General features: G+C 43.3%; 1 protein-coding gene across 2 annotated transcripts in view; it reads right to left on the minus strand.

Annotated features, from left to right (window-relative positions):
* ACBD6 (acyl-CoA binding domain containing 6) overlaps positions 1-25786 on the minus strand; it is an 89870-nt gene that overhangs the window by 37793 nt on the left and 26291 nt on the right. For both annotated transcript variants that reach the window (XM_064454516.1, XM_064454515.1), the window contains exons 4-6: positions 25484-25566; positions 14607-14712; positions 7757-7846 (exon numbers count right to left, since the gene is read on the minus strand). In XM_064454516.1, coding sequence (XP_064310586.1) covers positions 7757-7846; positions 14607-14712; positions 25484-25566 — 279 coding nt within the window. The remainder of the gene's footprint in view (positions 1-7756; positions 7847-14606; positions 14713-25483; positions 25567-25786) is intronic.

Raw genomic sequence — 25786 nt, forward strand, 5'->3', positions numbered from 1 at the left:
AAAAATAAATATGTTCTAGGAACCATCTCTCCTGAGCAAAGATTGCTTGACAAAGGTTGTTCCTCTGGCAGGGAGAGGTGACACCAAGGTTATAGGAAATGAAGCAAGGCTAGAGACCGAATGGTGATTAGAGACCATTCCTATGGTGATGTGCTCACCTGAAAAACCAGCTGGGCTGCCAGTGGTATCCTGTTTGTGCAGTTAACCAAACACCTTAATGAGGGGCTAAAGCATTTCCAACAATGACTTCAGAAATGACAAGTGTTTTAACACATGCTTATTTCAAAGATGACCCCAAGACCAAGAGACAAAGGGGCATGGGACCATCCCGTGTCCTCGCAGGGAGACATTCGAGGTAAGGCTCTTTCCTGCCTCTTCAAAGACACATAAAGAGAGTAGGGAGTAAGATACCTGTTTCTCCTCTGCACCAGAACACAAGACAGCACCGTGGTGCCACCTGCACTGACCTCAAAGCTCACTGCTGCTGGCCTCTGTCTGGTATTGGCAGAGATTGCAGCCACTACACCACAAAACAGCTGTGCTGGTCAGGCATGGGAACAGGCACAAGGCTCCCTGATGCAGAGGGTGGTCACACTCCCTGAGCTAGAACTATGTGCCTACTGCCAGACTGCATTCCTCCTGCACCAGCACTGGCCACGGAAAGTGCCTCCCTCTGCACAACACAGCCCTCAGTACAAGGTGGTGCCCATAAGCCATGCAATCCCACAGCAATCTGCTAAAATGTGCTGCTGCCCTTGGTCCCCAGCTTTAAATCCTGCATTTTGATTACCTTGAAAGCAGCTTTAGATTTTGAGGGTGAAGTAACAGAAACCACTGCTTGTTTCTTCAGGACCAGCTCCTGGATTTCACTTTTCAAACACTGGTTTTGCAGGTAGAGGTTGAAAGGACCGTGTGGACCCTCAGATCACAGCTGGAACAACACAGAAACCTGCAGTTGCTTTCTCGGCTGGGAAGCCTGCCTTGCAGGCAACGCTGCACGCTTACTGCCCGAGCAAGGGTGCCAACCACCTTGCTGCACCAGCAATGAAGCAATGATTCATATGTCTACAGGGAGCAGAAGAAACAAAGACTCTACATGTCAAGCTGGAAGATGGGAAGAAACAATGCAAAAAAGCCCAGCCTGCAGAAGCAGAAGGAAACACCTCATCTGTACAACCTACAGTTCGTGCTGATGAGGCTTGAGGTGTCTTCAGAAGCTGAAGAAACCAGGGATAAATCTCTGCACCTCCCAGCATATATTTAGAGCTGCAAATATTTTGCAAATGTTTCTGCTGAAAGGGACATTTCTCCCTGTAGGTAAAATCAGCATCTGCTGAGTGGTGACCATTTAACATTCAACCTGCTGCCAATCTACATTCCACAGAAAGACCCGCAGGAGAGACATGGAGCTGTGCCACTTCTAATAACTGTGTGACTGGCACCATGTCAATGCTTTAATGTAGAAAGCTACCCTCTGTCACTAAGCAGATCTCCTCTTTCTTTTGGCTAATGGCTTTCACACCCATTGGCAACAACGTCAAGACTGAAGGGGTATGAGCCTGCAGAGTCTTCTGAGATCTGCTTGGCAAAGCTGATTACAGAAATATTGAGACAGGGAATTGGGGGGGGGGGGAGGTATAAGGAAAGAAGAAAACTATTGTGGTTAATAATTCTGCTCTCATTGCTTTGCTTTTCATCTTTGTGTAGTGTCCTCATCCATTTGCCACTGCACCTTCCTACTGCAGCAATGGTCAATTCAGCAGTACCTGCGACATTCTTTGCTTGCTGTGAGCATAACTATGCCAAACCCTCTGCAGCAGATCCAGGACAGGGCCCCTCTGGGCTTTATGAGCCAAGCTTTTAGTATATTCAGGGGGAAATTTATACTAGGGACGTTAACTGCAAGGGCACAAGGCTCAGGCATTTTCCTTTTTAATCTCGGCCAGGTTTAGAGAATGGTCATAACAGCAGAGTACTTTGGCAGCTGGCACCCTACCTACGAGCTGATCAGCTTGCAGCAAAGTTGGTGAGCTCCATGGGCACACACATATATTCAGTGGGGAGGGCAAAAGCTGTGTAGATACAGCCTGTGGCCTTTGGTCCTCGTTCAGAACAGACAAGATGCCCACACTGATTTCCTCAACATCTCCCTACAGATACAGAAAAATGAAGGCATGACCTATATTCAGTGCACAAGGCAGGGAGGGAATGCATATTTGCTGAGACCAGCTTAATTTTTAAATGTCTACACAACACCTCCAACACGAGGTCCATGCAGAGACTGAAACAGTTCATATTCTTTCTGTGAAATCCAAATGAACAAGGCTGAAAAGAAAAAAAAACAGGAAGTGACAAGCAGGCCTGACTTTTCCTTGCTTCTTTTTATCCTATGCAGACACAATCCTTTTAGAGTCAGGCAGGAAAACAGAAAAAACATCCAAATAAAACAAAACCAACAGACCACCAATCTTAGCAATCTTCGACATATCCATAATTTCTACTTCATTTTTAGCTAATGGTGGAAATTAGTCTTTGGATAGTTGATAAAAATCAACCTGTCTCTGCTGGGTTAGTACCATGATCTGTGGCCCAGTACTACTTCTAGTACAATTGATTTTCCTTTTTGGCAACCAATAGGCCAGTCAATAATAATGTTGTTTGAGAAGGATTGAGTCATGAGGGAGATGAACCCTCCCTGCCATTTATTATGTTTGTATTGTCTCCATTTGAAAAGATTTTTTCCTTTTTTTTTTTTTTTTTTTCCAGTGAGGATGTGAGTGAAGGTATTACAAGGGGACGGCTACTCCACATCCCAATCTCCAGAAGCCCTCTGACTCAGAAGTGTGTTAGCATGCAAACAGAGAGGAGGGAAACTGTCTGCTAGAGGTGCGTGGCAGGGGACTGGGAAAAAAGACAAGCTGGGCGGCAACAACACTCCTCCTGGTACTCTAGATGTCTTTTAGGGGAGAGAAAAAAATAAATAAAAAAAAAAATCCAGCTAACTCAAAATCACTTACTAACAAGCACGACTTCAGACAGCTGTGCAGCCTTGCGTGAATTGGCACCAAAGAATAACCAACTCTCTCTGCAGACAGCACAGACACTAGATGCTTTTCATTGAAGCTACTGGTGTATATGAATGAATAAAACAAAATCCACACATACTAGCAACAGATTTCCTAACCTGATGACTTTTTTTTGGTTCTCAAGTTTCCTTCTCAAACCCCTGAGGGTCCATGGGTGACCATAGAGAACTTGGTGACAAGCAGTTTAAAGTCTCTGTACAATGACCTGCACCTTTACTAGGAAAGTGAAGGGTCAGCAAATAAAAACTGAAAATCAGTTGTAGCTTTTTCATCCTTGTAGTCATAATTACAGCACAATTTTAGCATACACAAATAATTACCGTAACATTGATAAACTGATTAATAGAACTGCATGATGTAGTTTAAAAATAATAAAATATTTAGATGAAATTTTAACTCAGCTGCTCTACCACATAGATACGTACACAGCCTTTAGTTATCCTGTGTGTCAAGTGATACAGTTTCACTTACAACAATATTTATTTTAAGACTTGTTCACGTGGCCAGATAGGCTTGAAAAGCTTTTTCAGACTAAACTGATCTGTGGTGACCACTCCAGGATAGTTCCCCGCGCATTCCCAAGGGCATGCCCTGAATCCACAGATTATTATTTTGGAGTAAAAAGTACCCACAAATGGCACAAAGTGCAGCCACAGCAAGTCCAGAAGGAGAGTGTATGGTCTACTGTTTTGATATTACAAATGAGAGATGCTATTTGTCCTTCCCTCTCTCACTGGACAATTACTGTACCACTATGCCCTTCATCTTTCTTAAAACGGCACTAGTAATTTGTATACCCGCAGTGCTCCATGTGTAGGATAAGCTATCACGTGGGGCCTTTGCACCAGAGCACAGAATCCTCCTTGTCAAGCCACCTTACTTGCTTTGCTCTTGCAGGAGAAGGTGACCAGACTTAGACCCTGCCCCAAGAGCACTCTTCCCCCTAGTAGCACTGAAGCAGCACATTGTGCCTAAACTTCCCCCTAAATGCACTGAAAGCTGGTTGAGCAGCACGTCACATCCAGGAGCGGAGCTGAGTTCTGCTGTCTCCTCCACACTGGCACTACACCACCAGATACAGCTGAAGGCAAATAAAGTTCCCGACCAGGTCAGCTCGCTGCTCCTGGCACAGGGAGCCGTGAGGATGCCATGGCACAGCCGCAGAGGAGCGCGGAGCTGGGGTGCCATTCTGCACGGTTCGCATTCAGTGCCTCCCCTGTCCCCAGAAAACCTTTCCAAGGCCAGAGAAAACACTGCAAGAATAAACTCTCCCCATAGGGGAACAAGGTTTTCCTTTGTCACTCATCCTCTGCAAGGAAAACTTATTCATGTCTTTGTGTATTTTAAAGCTGGAAATGGATATTATAATCATATTGCGGAGCTCCTTCATAGATGCTGTGTTATGAATATGCTCCCCTTCCTTTCACTTCATCACTCAATTAAAAGCCTACATTTTAGGCAAACAGTTCCAGTGGAAGGAGGCTGTTTTCAGACTAAGCCCCAAGCTCTGGGTATTTCCAGCAGAGCTCCAAAATACCATACCACCACCCACTTTGAAATGGCCTCTGGCTCTGAAGATTTAGGTAATTCAATTACACAAATGCCCCTTTTCAGCAAAGTAGAGAAGCCTGTAGCCTTTCTGTATCCCCTTGCCCGTGGCAATTGCTTACCACCTCTTTTCAAATGCGCTATTAGAGCTAATTATGAACAATCAGAGAACTCAATGGCCGCAGCTTTTCAGTGACATTAGTGAACCACCCTTTTGAAACTGCAGTACCACTGTTCAAAACAAAAAGCACAGGCGTGCTGGACCACTGCAGTCCAGGAGTGTGTGGTTATTCCCAGAATTAAAGTGGTTTAGAGCATGCTGCAGGAATAAGCGGAGCCAGGTGACCTGTCCTCTTGCTCCCAAGCTGTCTGGTTATCAACAAAAAGCAGTAAATTGGCTCTTGCAGAGCCTCTTGATCCAGAGACTGCAAGTACTTTGACAATAGATAGTACAAAGATAACTAAAATAAAGCAGCAAAAAGTCACTAAGGCATACCTACAGGCCCCATGAACTGGGATGACTTGCTCCAGGTCACCTAGCAGAGCACCACCCTCACCAACTGCTTAAGGCAGCTAAATCCTTTAGCACACTCCAAGACAGCCAAGATGGAAGAGCATTTATTAAAAAGGTAATGGAAGACAGCATAAATCTGTCATGCTATTTGACTATTTAGAAGCATACTAAAACACAGGCAATTTAGAAAAAAAAATTGGTCTATAACATTTCTCTCCTTCCCTACCTGCTCATAACCCTCATAATCCCTAATTTATTCTTGATCTCTTATGCTGCCTGCATGTAGATACTGCTGCAAAACGGAACGAGATGGAAAAACACCTGAAGACCCGAGTGGTGGCTGGAAATCGCAGAGGCTGCTTGCACGCTGGGCTCTGGCAGAGATGCTGCGTGCAGCCTGCAAACGGAACCTCAACCGAGAGGACATCACTCTGAAATAACAGTGCCACTGATTCAAGTCACCAGAGATTCCTTTACACTTAACCCACCATTTTTTATAGCCTACACATTAACTGATACTGCATTTGGTAATGTATAATAGCAGGCACTGTGGTGTTTATGGCCTTTGAGGAAGCAGAGTTTTTCCCTCTCCTTTTTTCTTCTGGTTGCTCTTAAAATTCCTTCTGCTCTTGCTTTGGATGTGAATTCTTACAGGGTAAAGGTCAAAATAAAAAAAAAAAGAGAAATAAACATTATGTCACAAAGTCTTGAAATGTTATTGCAATTTATATATGGCTGAGAATAAAAATGTGCCTGCCTTCTCTGAGAACACACCTACGTGTGAACAGAGACCTTTATAAAAAATTCTCCTTTATTACCTTGGTGGGTAAAAAAAAAAAAACAACCAAAGATTGATTTTCTTTTTATGGCTATTATTAACCTTTTGTTACTGGCCAAAAATAATCTGGTTAGAAAATGTGCAATACATCAAAAAGAAAAAAAAGAGAAGAAGAATTTAACAGAAAATTAATGTTCAGGGAAAAAAATACGATGACTCCCTTCAGCCTTTTCTTCTAAGAGTCAGACTTTACCTCTAGAGAAATGAGACAAGCATCAAAGAGAAGTGACTTTTCAGACTGCTGTGGCAGTACAGCATCCCAGACAAAACCATCTCCTGGGCTGCCAGGGCTAAGGGCACGGGCAGGTGTCTGCTCCGACTCCTCCCCAGTTTCATTGCAAAGCTGTTCCCATAGGTATCTGACATGTCACTCACCAGCTCTGACTGAAAGGTGACGGTATAGTCTGACAGTGGGGCACACAGAGCCCCCCATTTGTACTGGCTCCACTGTCCCTCTTCCACGTAAGGAAAACCTCCTACAAAATCCATTACAACTGAAACCCCAAAGGTCTACTCATGAAGATACGTTTCTCACCAGCTACTGTGGAGCCGTGCTTCCTAGTATCCATCTCACCAGCAATTCTGCCCAGGCAAGGGCAAGACAGACTTTTTTTTTTTTTTTTTTCACAACTATTTCATGCATGTGTAAATACCAACACAGCGACACGTAGCTTGTTAATGCTACAGGTCTGCTGAGAAGCCTGCAGATTGCAGCTGTACTCAAGGTCCACCTCTAACAAATTCCTGAAGCATCTATCGCAAGGCTGCTTAAGAGCTCACTGGTCAGAGCTAGCAAATTTGTCAGCAGAGGTGTATCTCTGTCCAAATGGGGCAGGAGTACAAAGCCCATAAGTGTCATGCTAGTAAAGAGCAGTCAATCATAATTTGACAGAAATATGTTGGACAATTATTTCTGAACACAATCGCATTTACACAGGTCAACCCTTAATTACAACAAGCTGAAAAAACTGGGAGCATTGAATCATGAGCACAAGCAGACTCAAGCTGACTGGAATGAACCACTTGCAAAGCAGTTGTGGACCCAGCACAGTTCACAGCCTGGTCTACTAAGCTACCCTAAAACTGCTCCTAGTTAAGCTCAGACATGTGGGCTGCAAACTGCAGTGGCTAAAAAGCTGCTTTATGTTCAATTAAGTAAAACTGTCCTAGAAACGGTGACCCCCAAGGGTGTGAGGTGGGCATGTGGGGATAAGCCGTTCGACTCTGTCCTCAGTCGGCACTGAGATCCTACTTTAGCTGCCATGTGCCCACCACACTGTGACATAAAGCATCCCTCTGCCCCTGCGGGGTGCTCTGCCAAAACCAGGCATTTATTGGATGCTTTTCTGCTAGGCAAAGTGGGGTTCTCTTTCCATTAGTCCAAAGTTCTGCTGAGATTGTAGTGTTACAAAAAATACATTGGAGAATGCACTTTTTGTAGGAAGCTACCAAGCACCTCGTATGCAGGAAATCCCTCTTGCCATCAGTACCACGAGTCACATTGGAAGCCACAACCAGGTGATGAAAACACTTTATTGCAGGGAGAAGTTTCAGCAGGAACTGAAAAATGCCCCTTAGGACTACATATTTCATGCAGCCAAATTCTGTTATTTTTCCCAGGTTACCTTTTTTGGATGTTCTTCTCTAGTGATAAGTGCTCTGAGAGAACCTGCTATGGAGTTTTGGAGGAATTTATAGTTCCATGCAAAACATTTGGTCAGGAGACTATGTAACACATCGATCAAATTCAACTTTTTATTTCTTTCTTACCTGGCTGTTAACATCAGCAGCGTGCTGTAGCAGTTCTGAAACCAGTTCCTTGTGTCCTCTGTCACATGCCCAGTGGAGCAGAGCCCGGCCCTGAAACACCCAGGAGAAAATTAACAAAGCCAGCAAAAAAAACCCCAAACCCACAACGAATCGCAGTCTTGCTATGAAGTACTGAGTACCGATAACAAAATTAACACAAACTTTTTAAAAAAATATCTACACCAATATGATTATGTAACTTACTGTTGCTCCTGATTTGGACTTACAGAATAACACTAGAAATGTTAAAAGTGACCCATAGTTCAATTTTTCATTAACTTAGCATCGAACCCACAAGCCAGCAAAAATTTAGAGGGGAGAAGCAGCAAAGCATGAAAAGCATGAGCCATGACATGATTTGTTTTCCTATATAGATTTGGGATTTTGACACCTTTTACTTTTCTGGGAGCAACAACTTCAACAGTAAGGGTGAGATTTCAATGCTGCCTAAGTCACTCAAATGCCATGTCCCAAAAAGCTCATTCCTCTGGCAGGTCCAAAACACTCAAGAGATGGGCTCTGCCTCTGCTGCAATGGAAGATTAAAACTGGCGTCTGGGCAGGCATCACCCACGACTGTCCCCCCCTCTCAGCTCTGCAACACCAACTGCTGCTTCTGTGCCCCCAGCCCCTCCCAAGCCTCCGTGGTTTTCTTCCCACCCACTTTCTACAAGTCTCTGCACACCCGAAGTCTCTCTGCATATCTGCCACCACGGGAGGGGATGCAATGGGTGCCGCTCTCATTCTGGGATAGAACAGCCAAACCTGCGAAAGGTAATGCTTGTTTTTGCAACAGGGTATCACAGCAGAGCTGTGGTACGGTTTCATATGGTTTAACAGCCCTGCACTGAGGCTGGAGTGCTTATCTTATTATAACGGAAAAATGCATTCAAAGCAGTAACAGAGCGCTTTGACAAGCAGCTCTAACATATTTTCTATGAACTACAGAAGACTTAATATATCGGCAACTCCAAAGAGAAAGGTAGCTTGAAGTAGTTTGAGATGGAAGGTTTTCTTCTTTGTTTACTTTGTACGCTTAGTAAATTAGACTTACTGTTAGTATCAGTCTCTCCTGATTTAGGGCGGCATGTGGCACGCTTGCAGGGGATTCCTTGGAAATCACCCTGCAGCACACCAAGAAATCATCCCCCAAGCTGTGACACTGTCAGACTGACCTGAGTCTTCCAGGATGCTACACAGAACAGTGGCAGACCTTCACAGATGAAATCAGTTAAATTAGCCCCTGCCTGGTTATAAATCTCTTGACAGAGCAGTGGGGAGCAAGGTGAGCAACTAATTTATCTGCTAATAGGAACTGTGAGCCAAATTTCCCGACCACGGTGCCAAGACAGCAGAAGGGGCAGAAGACACCTGCAACTGAAGCTCACGCTGCTTCTGCTGGATAATCTTGGGCAGGGCAGCAAAGGTAGACCATGATTTTGAGTAAGGAAATGCGATCCCAGACACAAGGCATTAAGGTTTTTAACACACTTTTTGACCCAGCAAGTAATTAATTTTTGTAACACATAATTTTAATGTTACACTAATTAACCTTGAATTAGAATGAATTTTCTGACAATGACTTTCTATAGAAGCACTGATGACATCCACGGGCCATTTAATGATTAATGCTCTTGCACTCAACACCACTATCAAAGTCTGAAAAGGGGAAAGAGTAAAACTTAGAACAATTGGTAAACATGGAAAGCTCCTTAATTCAGGTTTAGCATCCTAAACTAATCTCTGGACTGGTAATTACTTAAGACTTAGGATTTCAGTTGGACAAATACCAACTTTTTTTGTGCCACAGATGTTTATTTCAAAAGAAACACTATTTGCAATATACACAATAGCAATACAATACTTCATCAGGTGATTTCAGTTTATATATGTGTGGAGGAATAATATTGTCATTAATCAAGTGTAATTATTGTGCAATTACACAACAAAATAAAGGCATTTCTATCCTTTTTATCAAAATTCACGTAACAGATTAGTGGTTATGTCATCTTGGTTTGCATTTGTCTCTGGACTAGCTGAATCTCATTTTGTTGGTGCTGAACTTGACAGAGACCAATAAAGGAAAACCAACAGTTCGGGAGAGAGGGTGCTGCCAATTCTGTCAGCTCAGGGGTACTGCAGCACTGTGCAAGCGGTCCCTTCCCGTGACGCTGGAAGCCTGGTTCTGCTGCAAATGTTGCCTTTTTGAACAAGACAAGAAACTGAAGTCTGATCATCTACAGTCATTAAAAATCTCCTTGTGCTTTTTGCAGGAGTATGGATTTCAAGTCTTAGGCCAATTCCACTTTGGGTAATTACACTCTGCTTACCTATATATTTTATCCGCAATTCTAAATGGATACAATATTTTCCAATTAGTGCCTTAAATGGCCCTGCATTGTAATTGTGCACTATTAAAAAGCTGACACGTTCCACCCAAGAAACGTCTGCATCCTTGCAGCACACTACACCGTAAACACAGGGTGTAAGGGACTTGGAGACTTTCTATGCAAAAGCACACCATTTGATATGGAAGTAAAAATACCTGCAGAAGAATCTCAACCTACTTACAGTACAACAAAAAGCATTACTAAGAAACTTGCATTTAAAACAAGATAATATGCACTACTGTTTGCATAGTATCAGGTAAATTAAAAAGATCAGGAGTAAAGACAGCTATACAGCTACAAAGTCCACTTGTTTCCCATGTCTTCCTTAAAACTAACCTTAGCAATAAAACAAACTTGAACGGAATGGACAGTCCAGCTCTCTGTATATCATGGATATTACCTATGCATGTTGAAAAATTCTTTAGTCTGCACAGCTGCTGCTTTATACGAGCATATAACATGTGCTTGTGTTTAAATAACATGGCACAGATCTTAAGAGCCACAGATTGAGCTTTCCCAAAACACTTCCCATATGACTATTTCATTAAGCAGCAAGAAACTCAAAGCAATGCAAAGAATTTCAGATAGGAAAGCACTGCAGTAGTGAGGTCTTGACCAAATGGAATCAAACATCGAGGTACCCCTTCCATGCAATTCAAACACACAACAGTTGTTGCAGAAGTTACCTGAAAGGATGCATTTTCTCCTGCCTTTGAAGTATTTAATAAAAAAAAAGCATTAAAATAGCCCCAGTGCACTAACCCTGCCTCTTAAATCTTCTGTGCTTTGCTTGGATAACTGCTGCCAGCTTGGCCAGCTTCTGCAGCAGTTTCTCAAGTCAACAGCACATCAATTTTGCTCAGCTCCAAGTCACAGGGTGTTCACAAACAAAGCACAGGACAGGGATTTGTCTCAGATATACCGAGTCTCAGCAGACAAACGGATGGGAATGATTTTCACATCAATTAACCAGTGCAGAGAAAGAGGAGAACAAAGCCAAACTGAATGGACATGCTACAATATTAAGCTATACCTCTAGGCACGATGTTTGCAGCTCTAATGGCTGTATAGCAATGAGAGCCACTCTAACTTGTGTCAAGTGTTTTATTATCGGTAATTAAGAGGAGATATATATAGAACAGCTGCATCCCCCTGTGATAACAAGAACAGTGAACGGAAGGGCTGTTGTTACAATTTCACAGGTAAACTTCAGTTTTGATTTGGAAGTCAATCATTTTCAGATCTCTGCAACATTTGGGGAAGTTTTTCTAATGGGAGTAAGCCTGTACATCCAGAAGTATGTGATCCTTCTTCAAACCCATTTTCCCCCCCGTCCTTTCCTTGGCAAGCTGGCAGCCATTTGGCATTTGTTGTCTCAAAAGCACAAGGATCAGGGACTAAGCGAGCATCATTTCAGACGCCTTTCATTAAAGTTAAGGCAAGGGCTTAAATACTGCACACAGGTAACATGTTTGTTTACTGGGATTTCTCCAACAATTAAAAAAAGGAAATTCTCTATCTACAACTTCCACAGCCCTTGGCACAAATTACAAAAGCAACTCATCTATGCCTTTGAGAAGGTTCTGGTTTGTTAAAAGTTGAAGAAATATTGTTCTCAGAAAGGCAGCAAGCAATCCACACTACCAGGCTGTGCCTGTGGTGACTTCACAGCCACAGTCCATTTCTTATTTCATTAGTCCTGCTGACATGCGTAAGAGAAACGGGTTGTTTTAGTCTGTGCTGCTACTTCTAAGTGAATGCAAGCTGTTCTGTTGAACTCTGGGCAATTTAGATCCAGTAAATGGAAGCATGTACATGATTACTGTCATTAGATTCTTTGTTTAATTCTAAATTGAGGTTTATTATATCTAAACTGTTAGCAGGTATGCTGGCTTGAATGCTGTACGTGGAGATCTTTTTCTTGTGGGGAGAAGACTTGCTTTGAAAGTTGCCAAGTGCTTCTATCTGAACCCCAGGGAATTCCATTGCTGTTTCTGAAATCCTTTTGCTTCAAGTTGGCTTGTCCCCATTTTACATTTTTATTCTTGATTTCTTTTTCTCCTTTTGCTAACTTATTTCAGATTTGCACAAAATGAGGGGATACAATTAGATACAGTACTGATGCATCACACAGAAATAAAATCTAAACACTTTACAACTTCAGTCAAGTCTTTATTGTACAAGGAAAGGCCGAGCCTAGCATCTTTGCAGTTTAGCACAAGATTATTCGGTGCTTCAGTAGATTTTGTTCCCTAACAAGTTAACTCTTTGTATGTATCCCTGCTGCCATTTTAAATTTATATGCATTTAAATCAAAGGACTGACAGCATGAGTTATGTTCAGAGGGCTAGAAGAAGCATCTTTTGGATATGGCAGGATGTATTTACACAGTAACAGTAAAATAGCTAATAAAAATGACAAGATTATGCTTGCATACACTTCACTGTACCAAAGGCTCGGTCTGGGTTCTCTCTAGTCTAAAATGGGTCCTAAAACTTCAATCAACCTACACGATATTGGAAAATAAGATACCCTCCAGACTGTGAAGAACATTTGGATACCAAACAACGTTGGTAATGGTTTCAGTTCCTTAAGACAACATGAAATAAGTATTTCTTTCAGATTTTTCTCTTCAGTATACTTTTTTTTTGGGGGGGGGGGGGGACACACACCAGTTAGAGTCAAGCCTAAGGAAGCCGCACTTGCCAAAAAAACCCAAACAAACAAATGAAAACCCAAACATTCCTACTTCCCTGTTTGAGCATTTGCTGGGGTAAGCAAAAAGTCACTGAGGTTGTGAGAATTTCATCTATTGGGGACTTCTGCATGAGTGGGAATCTTCCCAGGAGCCCTTCATAGGTAGGCAGGGTCCTCAGCTCCTACTTGTGCTGAAGCAATTCCATATTGTGCAACAGTTATGTGCTAATACCAATTAGTTCAGAAATAAGTCTTCTTACAGAGACTCATGCATAATTCCCAAACAGGACTTCATGTGGCAGTTTTCAGATCTGGCTCTAAACGTTTATGTTGTTAGAGCACAAAAAAATTTCAGCCATCTTTCACCAAATATTTTGATTTAAAAAAACAAAGCAAAAAAAAATATCCACCACCCACCAAAATTTCCTTGGCTGAAAACAAACACATTTATTGCTTGAACACAAAGGAAGGCATGAGCTTCTGAACCCTGCTAACTACGAAAGAGCATCTTGCCAGTGGAAATGAAGCAATGCTAACATCATGTTATTATACGCTTACTACAAGTGTGTGATTCCAAAAATGAGCTTTATTAATGAAAGGACTCCAGCTGTATTCTGTGGGACTGCCCTGGACACTTACTGCTGTAACCTGTGATTGGCAGGAGAAGGGATGGAACTCTGTATGGCGCTGTTGCGGCGACTGTGTGGCACATGACAGTTTCAGTTCATTGAATTTATGATGTGAAATTCCAACCCTGATCGTGAACACCCTCCCTCCTCTCCTCTGAAAATTAATTCACATGAATTCCTGATTAATAATAAAAGGCTCTGCCATCAGCATTCAGAGCCCCAGCCGGGGCTGTCATGGCTCAGAGGGCAGAAATCTGCTTAGAGCTACAGGAGAACCCAACTGAATTTGTGGTGTCTCAGTCTATGAATGTGTAAGCACTTCATCTGTTCACCAAAACACAATGTGCTGGAAAGCAGCGGGCAAAAGTAGCTGCACATACGATGGACCATAAGCAGGGCTAGGTGGCAGCATGCAAGCATTGAAACCAAGGCAATAAAGCTGGTACCGCTACATTTCCTGAAGGATGAACAGGAAACTGTCCACACCAGGTGTTTATTTTACTAAGAAAAGGATCAAGCCAATTCACAATTTTAGACACTTATCTTTGTCTTGATGCTCCTGGCAATGCCTGTATTTTCTCTCTATGGGGAAATGGTGTTTTGAGTCTGAAAAGCAGAAGACTGGACGATGTCACTGTTTTTGTGAAGGTGGAAACCCAGTGTCACTCATTTGCCCTCTACCTGGGAATGCTGTAAAGCTGATGGCATGGCAGAAATCCTACTTCTCCCAAGAACAAAGCTCATCTATCAAAACAGCCATTTCCCTCACTTTCTACTCCTATTTGACCACATTTAGTGTACAAGGTGGGGAAAGGGGGGGTATTCAGAAGATCTTATTCTGCAAATGGCTGCTGGCGTTGCTGAATATTAGAAAGTAAGTTTCTGATATGCTATAGCATCACAGTATATCCACACTACTAGATATCAGTGGACAGCTAGTTTCAAACAGGTTATCCTTTCTCAATGACCAAGTGTTTGTCCAACTGTTTTAGTACCTTGTTATAATAATCCTAACCAGGGAATTTGAAAAGGACTAGCACTGAATTAATACACCAAACAGTTAAAAGATTGATGCTCTTTATCTTTTCCTCCATACCTCCTCATCTGTGACATTCACATCCACTTTTTTTGATCGAATGGCTTTAGTTACATAGTCAATGTTGTTTTCTCTGCAGTGATCAAAAATGTTCTTGTCCTCTTCCCTATTCAGGAAACAAAAGCAAAAGAAGCACTGTGTTACTGCACAACACAAAGGCCACATGCACATCATGCTCTAACTTTGCCACAGACATTTCAATAGTATCACTGGACTGAAACTGATGCCTGGTATTGCACATGCAGAATAATATGTTGGTTTTTTCTTCATGGTAAGAGAAGATCCTGCTTCCTAGAAAACAAAGGTTGTTTTTAACAATATTATGCCAGGGCAAGAATCAGCTTACTCCTGTGAACCGGCACAAGAAGTCTTTACAGTTAGCCAGCAAAAACCACATTCAAGTCCTGGTATAAATCACTGCAATCCCACAGAAGATAAAAGGCTAGAGCTGCTCTTAGACCTGCTATACAAACTTACTACAGCCACTGTGGGTCAGACCAAAGGCCCTTCCCATGCCTGTTATCTCAGACAGTGGCCACTAATAATGGCTTAAATAAAAAAGCAGAAAACCAAAACACACGCAAAGCAATCTGTCCCCTGGTTAGATCCCTCCCAGCTTCAGAAACTCAGTAGCTTAAGGATTTCTGTAGCTAGAGGCTGCACCCAGATGAACATATTGACCAGTCTTTTCCAGGTCCTTTTTCCACACTGTTCTGCTCTTTAACCCATTCATACTCTTGGCCTTGCTAAAGGACAAGCTCTACAGCTTCGTATTCTGTGTGTGAAGGGGTCAACAATGGGCAAGTACTTTACTGGGTGGCTTTAAAACAGGTGCCTGACATTGGGCGCTCTTTGGTAAGTAATCATTCTGGGATTTGTGAAATCTTTGGTGTTTGTCTCAGAACGAGGTCACAGGGTTTGGTTGGTTTTATTTCTTTATTTGCCAGCCTGCAAGCAACACCACTGCACTCCTTTTTGTATTGATGGTGTTAAAACAAAACTTAACTGTGATCTCTGCTCAGCGCAGCAGGCTGGTGTATGCAGAGGGACCAGCACAAATCTGTGCCAGGACACCACTGCATGCTTGCTTAGGCCTGCTTGCAGGCAGAAAGATCAACAAGTTGTGATGTCACAGGTGCTTGAGTTACACCTATAGCTTCTTCTAGAGCTAAAAGCAGTACCCTCGCTTCAGACACTTTAAAAATTCTGTTCTTCCCAGCCAAACAGAACCCTTAATGAGGTTAAGACATTTCACAGATTTTCAAAATATTACGGAGGAGCTTTGTATGAGTGACTGGAGCTACAGTGCTTCATGGCAGTTAAAAAAGCAAACGTTCGGAATCTTTTGCAAGGGGACAGAGCAAAGACATTTTTATCTTGCTGTATGAATTTGCACTCTCGTGTCTAATGGTTGGAAGTTACTGACACCAGTATTGCTGAGAAAATACAACTCTTTTACTGTCCATGCCGATATGCCAGTGAAAAGTTACTTATTCCAACACAGCCAACTTTCCTGTGGAAAGGGAGTTATAGCATACTAGCATGAGGCACCTTTACAATAATACCTTTAGGTACAGATTCACTGATACAACTGTGTTCCTATTAAGGAGTAAAGAAAAAGAAGTCATTGGTTTCCTAGAAGTAAACCAAAAGCCCACATACTACCTTCTCTTTTTAGTTTCCATGTGAAAGCTACGGCTCAAATGAACCCATCAGCATTGCTAGCACTTGACAGCTTCACAAGTTAAACACAAAGTAGTTGCCTCTCACAATGTCCCCAGTTTTCAATCACCTCAACTTCAGATAGTCTGGATGTTCAGCAGAACTCAGACCTGGCAACCTCAAAGGAAATTCCTTATAAAAATGGGAGGTTGCTGGAGCAGTTCAGACCCACTAGGGAAGTCATTCTGCTGTGGGCCTTTTGGAGCCTCTGCAATGCCACAGGGCAGTTTGAGGAAAACTGATTCCCTGATGCTAAAAGGCAACAGTACTCCTCCCATTTGTCTGCACTGCCCTTGAACCTCACCAGCTGAACCACCTCAGAGCAAGGAAAATAAAATCTAAATGTTATTTGCATTTGAGCAATAGGTTACAAAGAAAATGTGATGCTCTTTGACCCGTAGTCCCAACAAAAATGAAAATACCAATGTCACCAAGACCACATCCCCTGCTCCCGTCAGGACAGGCAGAGCTCCATGACACAATTTTGACTTACAGTCTTATTATTACACACCTGGCTTACTAAGTTACACTCTGTTCTTCAGACCTCAAGCATCTGTTTCCTTCCTCAGTGCCACTAAAAGGTGGGAAAAAAATGCTGATATTCAGCTCCTGCAATAAAGCGCTGCTTTGTCCAAAGAAGCCCTCTCTCACGGTCCTCCTTTAGTAGCACCGTTCTCCTGCATATCGCCCGTTCTTTCTACACAAGCGGTCCTTCCTCATAGCTGACTTGCACCTTTCTAGCAAAGAGGCAGGTGCTACACAAGATTTCACACTCTATGTGTAGCCTAGGGAAATTACAGAAGTCTTCCAGTTTCTTAACCAGTCTCTCATGAACTCATTCGCTGGAGGTCTTGCCTGTACACTACACAAGCTCCTGTGAAACAGATCACTGCATGCTTTAGAGGCAATTACTTTGAATTGTGGGGGAAAAAAAGAATCTCACGGTGGGATTAGAAAAGGCAAAAGCTTATTTTGCTCGAGATGGAGCTTGACAGATTCATGATGGAGGTTATCAGACATGCCTGCCCCCACTAACAAGGGCTGATTTGATACGCTGGTAAGTCTCTCCAGTCCTACCTTGTTAGTCCAACCTCTCAAACACACCCTTGCCTGATGAAAGCAGCCTTTTGGGTGAAGCTGCTATTCAGACAACACTGTACAGCAACTTGGTTCAAGCAGCTTTTTCCCCATTGCACAGACATATACACTTCATTTATTACAGATCACTTTCTTCCGTAACATTAAAGCAGAGCCCAGCCTCTCTTTGCTAGGGAGGTCCACAACCACCCTCAGTTAATCCTGAATGATTTTCCATGTCACAACCATGAGCTCAGGCCATGCCCTCCATCCCTGGCAGTGATGCCACCCAGTCAGCCTGGGCACCAGCGTTTCTGCATGCTGCAGAGCCTGGGCAGCTCAGCTGTGGCCGCACCTCGCACGGCAGCACCAGAGGTACCAGCAGAGCAGAAGGTACGTGGCTGCAATAAAGCAACCGTGCTCCCTGGGGAGCGCGCTGCAGGGTCTGCACCAGTGGAGATAGGGCACATTAATACTAACGTAGCAAAACCAGGCAATCTTCCTACCACAGCCTCCAGACAAGAGGTCTACAGTCTTTTCCTGACATTATTATTGTCTGTAAGGGGGGGGAATGACCTGACACAGCTATTTGGATATGATTTAGCTTTTCTGGAATAACCACCTCTGCAAATGGTCTATATATCCCCCTTCCAAAAAAACACTTTTCTTTCAGAAGTCTCCATAATGGAATTAATCCAGAACAGCAATTTCCCCACCTGAAGATAAGGTTTTGGGAAATTTCGTCTTTCTACCCTGCATTTATTTCTCAAGCTTTAAACCATTCCTTTGCCCCAATGACCTCTTTAAAAAAAATTAGCATATATTATCTCCAACTTTTCTATAAATATTAACAAAAAGAAACGAGCCCTTTCCTGAATAGATTCAAGGCAAGTCCATACAGTCGTAACAAAGACATTTTACCTGCAAACAAACCAGTCATGTGAAGCTGTACTCCAGACTTTTAAAACAAATTGATCTAGTTGCATGCCAAAACTAGGAAGGAAAACTGAGAAGAGAGCTCAGAGGAGTTAAAACCATATATTTGGAGGGGAAAATCTCTGCTTGAATAGTGTGAGTGGAATAAAGACAAGTTACTGTTATTTGCTGACTTTGCATTCAAAACCACACAGGGCAAGTAAGAAACACAGCTTGAAAACCTTGCAACTCAGAGTTCCCCCCCCTCCCCGCTTTATTTCACGTGTGTACGTGTACATCCTGAATAATCCTTCCACTGTAGTAGCTACAAGAAAACAAAAATGATGCAGTGTTTTTAACAGACTGGTTCCTAGCAGGAATTTGCATTCCACATAAAACTGGTAAGAGTCAGCAGCAAGGCCCAGAAGCTGGTAGGAACTGTCTAAAACAAGACAGAAGCACATCAGAAATACAAAAGGAAGTGATACTGCAAAGATGTTGCTCAGATAAGGGGGGGGGGGGGGGGGGGCACACAGACACCCATATAATTTCTGTCAGTGTTTTCAGAAAAATCTCAATTGAAGTAAAAATACAGCATTCGAGACATCTTCAGATGGGAAATACCATGAAACCCAATCTAATGGAGGTCTGCACAATTATTTAAAACCTGTAGCTAAAAAGAAGACTCAGATGCAATTTTGTTTCCATGTCAGACTGTGTGATATACAAGCACCAGGTCTTTTTGTTGAGCTGAAAAGGAGTCCAAGTCAGCAACGACTTGACTGTCAGTAAAGGCAGTGAATGTGTTTACATCTATTTCCTGAGATGGCCAGAAGGGTTTCTCTTCTCCCTTGCTGACACACGTTCAGCCTGCAAAACTACTTTCTTCTGCTCTCCCCCATCTCCAGTAAGAGATGCTAACTCTGATTCAACACTGAGCTGAAGCATATCTGTTGCCTGCACGTAACACATGGGCAGCTTTTCCAGCCTTGAGTAAAAAGATGTGGAAGGCCTTAAACCAAGTCACCTCTTCCCAGGCTTGGAAGTCTTCACAAGTCTTCTTCATAAGCTGTCCAAAACACATGTGTTGAGCCAACAGTTTTTAAACAGCTCATGGAAAAGATATGTTGCTGGTTAAACATGCTTCACTTCTTACCGAGTGCTGCAAATATCCTTGCTTTCTAAACAGCCACTAAGACTGCCAAGGAAAAGGACACAGAAGAAACTTGGAATTCAGATACTCTACCCTCAATCAGAGACCATCCTCCAGGTTTGCCCCATCCCCTTCCTCCCCCCTCACAGGTTACCTCCAGCACAAAGCTCTGGGCAGAGGGCTGCGATCGGGTGCTACTTTGGGCATCCTCTCCCCTTTTTCCAGGGCTGGTCCAAGCCACGTCCCAGCGGCCCCGCTGCGGAGCGGCCCCGGGTGCCGCTAACAGGTGGCTTCGCCCGTCTGCTTGGCACAGCGCTGCCGAGCAAGCAGGAGCGCAGCGGAGCGGAGCAGGCAGCGCATGGGGAGCTGAGAGACACTCACAACACTTACTGTTTATGTCAAGGCCCTCAGCCCCCAAGGGACCCATTTTCACATAATCTATAATTATCTCTTCGCTTTAATCGCCTCGTCACTTCTGAGGCTCTCCTGGGCACAGGAAGAGGAAAAGCTCATTAACTGAACCTTTTCTCCTCTCTCCAGCCACCCATAGCTTTTAATTGCTTGGTGTTGTTATTATCTATCAGTGCAACTGGGATCATTTTCATAAGAAAGGGTGGTGGGAGGGAGGGAGGCAGGAGAGGGTCCCTGAGGTATGCACCACAGACAAACCTTTGCTTTCTCAATTATTTATGCCAGCTGAGGTTTTACAAGCTGAATAAATCCATAACTCAAGTTTATTTTGAACCGGCAGGCCGTCCCGGGGGAAGTGTTGCCCACTTGCCGGCACTCTTGCATGCCGTCCTCTGAGAGCAGCCGGGACATAGCGAGACATGTGTCATCCAATTCCCCACCCATCGCCACGCTGCCACACGCACTTTGGTAGATTAGCAGCAGCACTGGAGAGGAGGCAGCCGTGAAAACCCCGAATAGGAGCCGCCACCAAAGGATGCACTCTCCCAAAGGGAAGGCAGGCCTGAGCCAAGCTGCCCCTTTGCACAACAAAGCAAAGCCCCAAAGGTCACTGCTCTGGGGAAAATAAAAAGAGGGGGAAGCAACAGACTTGGCAATCATCTTGAAGTCAGAGACTTGCCTGCTAAACATCACCAGAAGAGCATCCATTTCTAAATAACACTGACCTGAAAAAAAACTCAAACCCCAGCTGCCTGGACCTGCAGGTGTTTTGTTTGAGACGCGCCACAGCTGAGCACGCTGCAGGCTGCTTGGACTCTGCACAACTGGGAGAGCTCTTCCGCAGGGATTGCGCAGCCCTGCATTTAAGCGAGCAACAGACATCTGCGGCGCAGCCACCCAAATGCACGCACAATACTGGCATGAGCCCGTAATTCCCAGCACTGCAAGGATGCCGGGTCCCACATCTCTGCAGTTTTGCTCTTATTTACAGCACCGGTGTTCCTGAAAGCGGGGTTGAAGGGTGAGAATAAAAGCTCAACCATGGTCCGGAGTGCTGGGCTTGTCTCAAAAGCCGTCACCGCTCCAAAGTGGCATCCTTGCAATGGATGCTGGAAGCAGCTCTTTAAAATTCAGCAGCCTTTGCGCCTGACCACACGCAGCGACCTCTGGTATTTTCTGCCAAAACAGTTCATTTGTCTCGCACAACAACTAATCAATTCCCGAGGCCATCCATCACGGGGGCTTGCGCGAGCCGGCCCGGCAGCGGGGCCAGATGGCGGCTGCGTTAGCGGGATTAATACAATTCTGATAGATTACCCGGCATCAGGCGGGCTCCAGAATATGAGGGGTGCCTGCTCTGCACCCTGATCCTAAATGGAGCCGCGCTCGCAACAGGGGTCACTCCCAAGCATTATGGGAAAGGGTGGAAGTTTCTGCCAGAAAAGGGCTTCTTCAGCACCCCTTGGCACGGCAGAAGCCTAAAGCATAGCTCAGGGAGGCCTCCGTGCCGACCGGCGGATGTCATTCCCATCCCAGCATGCCGAGGCCGCGTGGAAGCAGCCCACAGCAGACTGCAGGAGGGCTCGTCCAGTGGAAGTGGAAAGCGACAGGGACTTTTGGCAACATTATTTCACATTCTCCACTTGCCAAGTCAATGCTTTCAATTGCTGGAAAAACTTATAAACAGCTTCCCCCCACCCCTGCTTTAAAAAACACATTTTAAAAAAATCCTTTAAAGTTGAATTTCAAATGCTACAGTATTTTTGGCATCTCCCTCAGTTTGTGTCTCAGATTAGATTTATATTGGTGACACATCAGTCAACCTCATCTCACTGCTCATTTCCTAGGTTTGTGAAACTGTAATTATAGCTATTTGATCATGAAAGAGCTCTACTACTGCTTTTGTTCTGGTAATAAGACCAGGAAAGAGACATAAAGCTTTATGTAGCAGTTAAAAAAAACCCCACCACTACCGCCAGCCTGAAATCACAGATAATTCTTAAATCCTTCCTTCCAGGGGAACCTCCGAGTTATCTTTATGTAATGCCCGAAGTGAGGTAAGTGATATGCAGAGGAACACAGAAGCAGAGCACTATGCTAATACATTCGGCAACTGCTCCCCATTAGTCACTGGGGGTGCTTGAGCTCTTTATTGCCAGGGTTTATTAATGACTCCTAATTGATGACCAGTGCCCAGCACCCCAAAGTAAATAACTGCTATGCCTCATTAGCTCCAGAGACCTTCTCCTGATTTGAGGATTGATCTATGAACACACAAATTGCAGTGATTTAACTGAATCTCTTTCTAAATTCATTTAATTAGATCGGTATAACTTGTTTCTATGGATGCTCTTGAATTTAGTTGGAATCAGTGCAATGTACTTTTGTGACCCAGACTGACCATTTTCCTGTCTTGTTCTCAAAGCAGAAACATTTGAGATAATTAGTGATAAGGCAAAATCAGCCCTGGCACTAACCCAGTTCCTCCAACTTCTGGTCCACCTGAATTTAGGTAGGGTAGGGTATGGTAACTCCACTTTCTCCAACACTTATAGATTTGCACCTTAAAACCCAAGCATTTAATTCCACAAAAGGAATGTAAGTATTATTTAGACACAATTTTAGACACTCAGCTTGAAAGCAATGGCATTGCTGCTTTGCTTGGTAATTTACTGCTAATGGTAAACTAGTGGTTTACACTAAAACCAAGATCTCTCATCTTCATAGTACACAGCAGCAGCTTGGAGGAGGTTAATCATTTGTTAAACTCTTCAAAAGCTTCTGGTAAGAATAAAATAATTCAACCTGCTTAGGTGAACCTTCAAAACTTGTCACTTGCATTTTTGTCTATCTCTTGGGTCAAGGCAAGGTTGTGAAGACACCGAGCTCCAGAAAAATTAGACAGCCTTCTCTCGCCTTTGCATCAGTGGAATCCTAAAGGGCATATGGTAGGCTGTGTTTGGCAGAGTAATGCCTGCTGAGAAATGGCTTGCATCAGTCTGTTGGAACCTAGGGCTGATGAGGATTTGAGTTAGTTTTTAGCATCTAAACGGTGGATTTTTTTCTTAAAAAAAGGCTTCCTTAATATGATCCTGTAACTAGAAAATATTTATCCTATCAACATCCTCAGGAAACAGACATTAAAGTGGTTTGATTCATTTTCCAGGTTTTCCAAGCTTGTTGTAAAGCTTCAGTAAGGCCCACCATAGACAACTGAGTCAATAAAACAGTCTGCATCAAAGTTTCTTTTCTCAGATCTTAGGTTTTGAGGTAGCATACACATACACACTGAACTTTCAGCATGGGGCTTACCCGTAACTATCAATGTGTTTAAGTTTATCCTGGCTCAAGCTATTAAGTTTTCTTTCCCCTTAAACATTTTAATTTTCTTCCTCTACAGAAAATACCTAATTTTAGGACCACATTCCATTTACAAATGCATTGAAGTATTACTGAATGCTAACCTTATGTTCTTCTAAGAAACTACTCACAGCCTCAGAAAAGTCATCCTTCTCAGTGAGTGGTAGGACTATCAAAATCAATTCACTCCCTGCTCTAGATAAACTTGGATGACAACGTCTAGAGCCATCCTTCTTTGGCTCATCTGCTTGCAGATTTGGTACCAGTGCCATTTTGCTGTTCAGGGCTATGCTTTTACTATTATAATTATCGCCATTAGAGAAGTGCCTATATTTGCATAAATTTACCCCTGTTCTAGTAAAAGAATGAACAGTAGACAAAAGCCATAATACACGGGTAACTTCCCCAAGAAAGCTGATGCTGTACAACCTGAGTGTGGGTGAGATTACGATTACACTTGCTCACTTCTATCTTTCAACTGAAGACACTGACGCCTGCAAGACAAGCTGTGCTAATGGACCACATGAGTTTCTGTTCTGCCAGCAGTCAGGAAACTTGATTTAACTCACTTTAGCAGAATCACCCTATTCCAGCTGTGTTAGAGACGCAGAGCTGCCTACAGCTTCATTTTGTAAGGACTACATCTATGCTATACTAAACATACAGCACATATGTTCCTCAAAGTATATTTGGAAAAAAATGTATTTGGAGCTGTACTTATCTTCAAGTCCTGCACAAGTCATGTTCCCATGGAAATAAAATAAAAAACATATGACAAGAAGATTCAGACTAGTCAAGGAAACCAGAGCAAACTCTGTTTTCCTGTGTATTAGGCTGTATTTCATATCCATGACAAGGCACCGGCAATACTTGGGATAGCCAAGACTCTGAAAGCACTGTAGGACTAAGCATAGCTCATACTTAGCACCCTACACTGGGCAGCACTGATATGCTCTGCTCTTAAAAAGAGCCCAAACAGGATTTAAACCACAAGGTCAACCTACGATATCAAGGATGTTGGCTGAGCGCTGCATTGACAGAGCAGGGAAAAGAAAGGAGCTGGTGGCTAGTAGAAGTGCTATTTCTCAAACAGTGTGTTAAACCAGGGTCATGCCTGACCACCTCTGGTCAAGGTCCAGGGGAAAGTTAAAGATGTATTGGCTCTCCATGCGAGGCAGTAAAAGCTACTCCTGGCCAACTGCTCCATCCTGCTACAGAGCAGATTGCAACACCAAGGGAAGTGCCTGCACCACTGCCGAGCACAAAACTGCCACTCTATTGGCTTACCTGGGACACAGCCGTTGCAATTTCTACCTGATGTCCTTGCAGAGGGTTTAGAGCCACCTGGTCAAGATTTATTTTTCATTAGTTTGTGACAAATCAAAGAAATGCTGTGTTAGAGTTCTTTGGGAAAGTTCCCAGCAAGTTTGGGAGGCTGTGTGTAGAGAAATCAGTGTTTATCTTTTAAATTCCTGGGACTAAAACGATGCAAGACATTCAATAAAACAAATGGGATCACATACACATAAATGGGTGACTGCAACATGACAGCAAACACTGCTCAAAAAAAGTAGTCTTCCCTGACTCTTCATTTTAACTAAAAACATGATGCTGTATTCTGAAAGATCCTCCAGGCAATCCTTTAGGTATTGCAGTTAATATTATACCTATGATTAGTAGTCTGGAACAGTAAAAAACCAACCAAACAAGAAAACCCAGCTGTCCTTATTCAGTAGCTAATGTCACTTACTACTTGCACCTTGACAGTTTTTAAATAGCAGACATTCTAGTTCAGTAAATGCATTTCTGCCATGCTAGCTGCAGAAGCTAGAAAAAATTAATTTGATATAAGGTACAAACTCTCCCTGAAGGCCGTTGTCCAACATTAAAGCCTTCACTGAACAATCCTTAATGAATGTATTGGTAAAGAAATAACTATTTGAAAAAGGTAGTGTCTGAATAGCTTTCTATTAAAAATATCCAGTATTACCTTTTTTAAGCCATATAACTGAAAAATGGGAAGGCTTGCCCTTCCCCCACATCTTGTGCTAGGGAAAGGTTACTACCTGGCAATGATACAGGCAGTTATTGATTTAAATGATTATGGACCTGAAAAGTTCTTTCCTGTCATTTATTATCCTGTTGTAGTTGCCACCACACTTGTGCAATATTTAAAAAAAAAAACTTAAAAAAATGACATTAGAAAAATACTGGTTTTAATTCGAGTGCAGATAATCACCTGATTGTTTCTTCTTGATATAATGAGCTGACAACTGGGCCTCCAAATGCAGTTTTGCTTTCTCTTCCCTTCTTCTCTGTTGTCTGAAAGAAAAAGAAAGATTGGTCCAGCATCCTGGCTCACATCCTATTCCAGCCTGTGCCACCCCTCTGCCATCTTCCACCCCTTCCCCTGCCCAGAGGTGGGATCAGCCCCTCTGGAAGCTTCATCTGCACGACAGACAGTACCCCATGACCCAACTCCATCCAGAACAGCTGGATGGATCTCTCAGCAAACTGGACCAATGCTCCTCTGAAGGTGGCC

The sequence above is a fragment of the Phalacrocorax carbo genome, chromosome 6 (assembly GCF_963921805.1).
Source record: "Phalacrocorax carbo chromosome 6, bPhaCar2.1, whole genome shotgun sequence".
NCBI classification, from domain to species: Eukaryota; Metazoa; Chordata; class Aves; order Suliformes; family Phalacrocoracidae; genus Phalacrocorax; species Phalacrocorax carbo.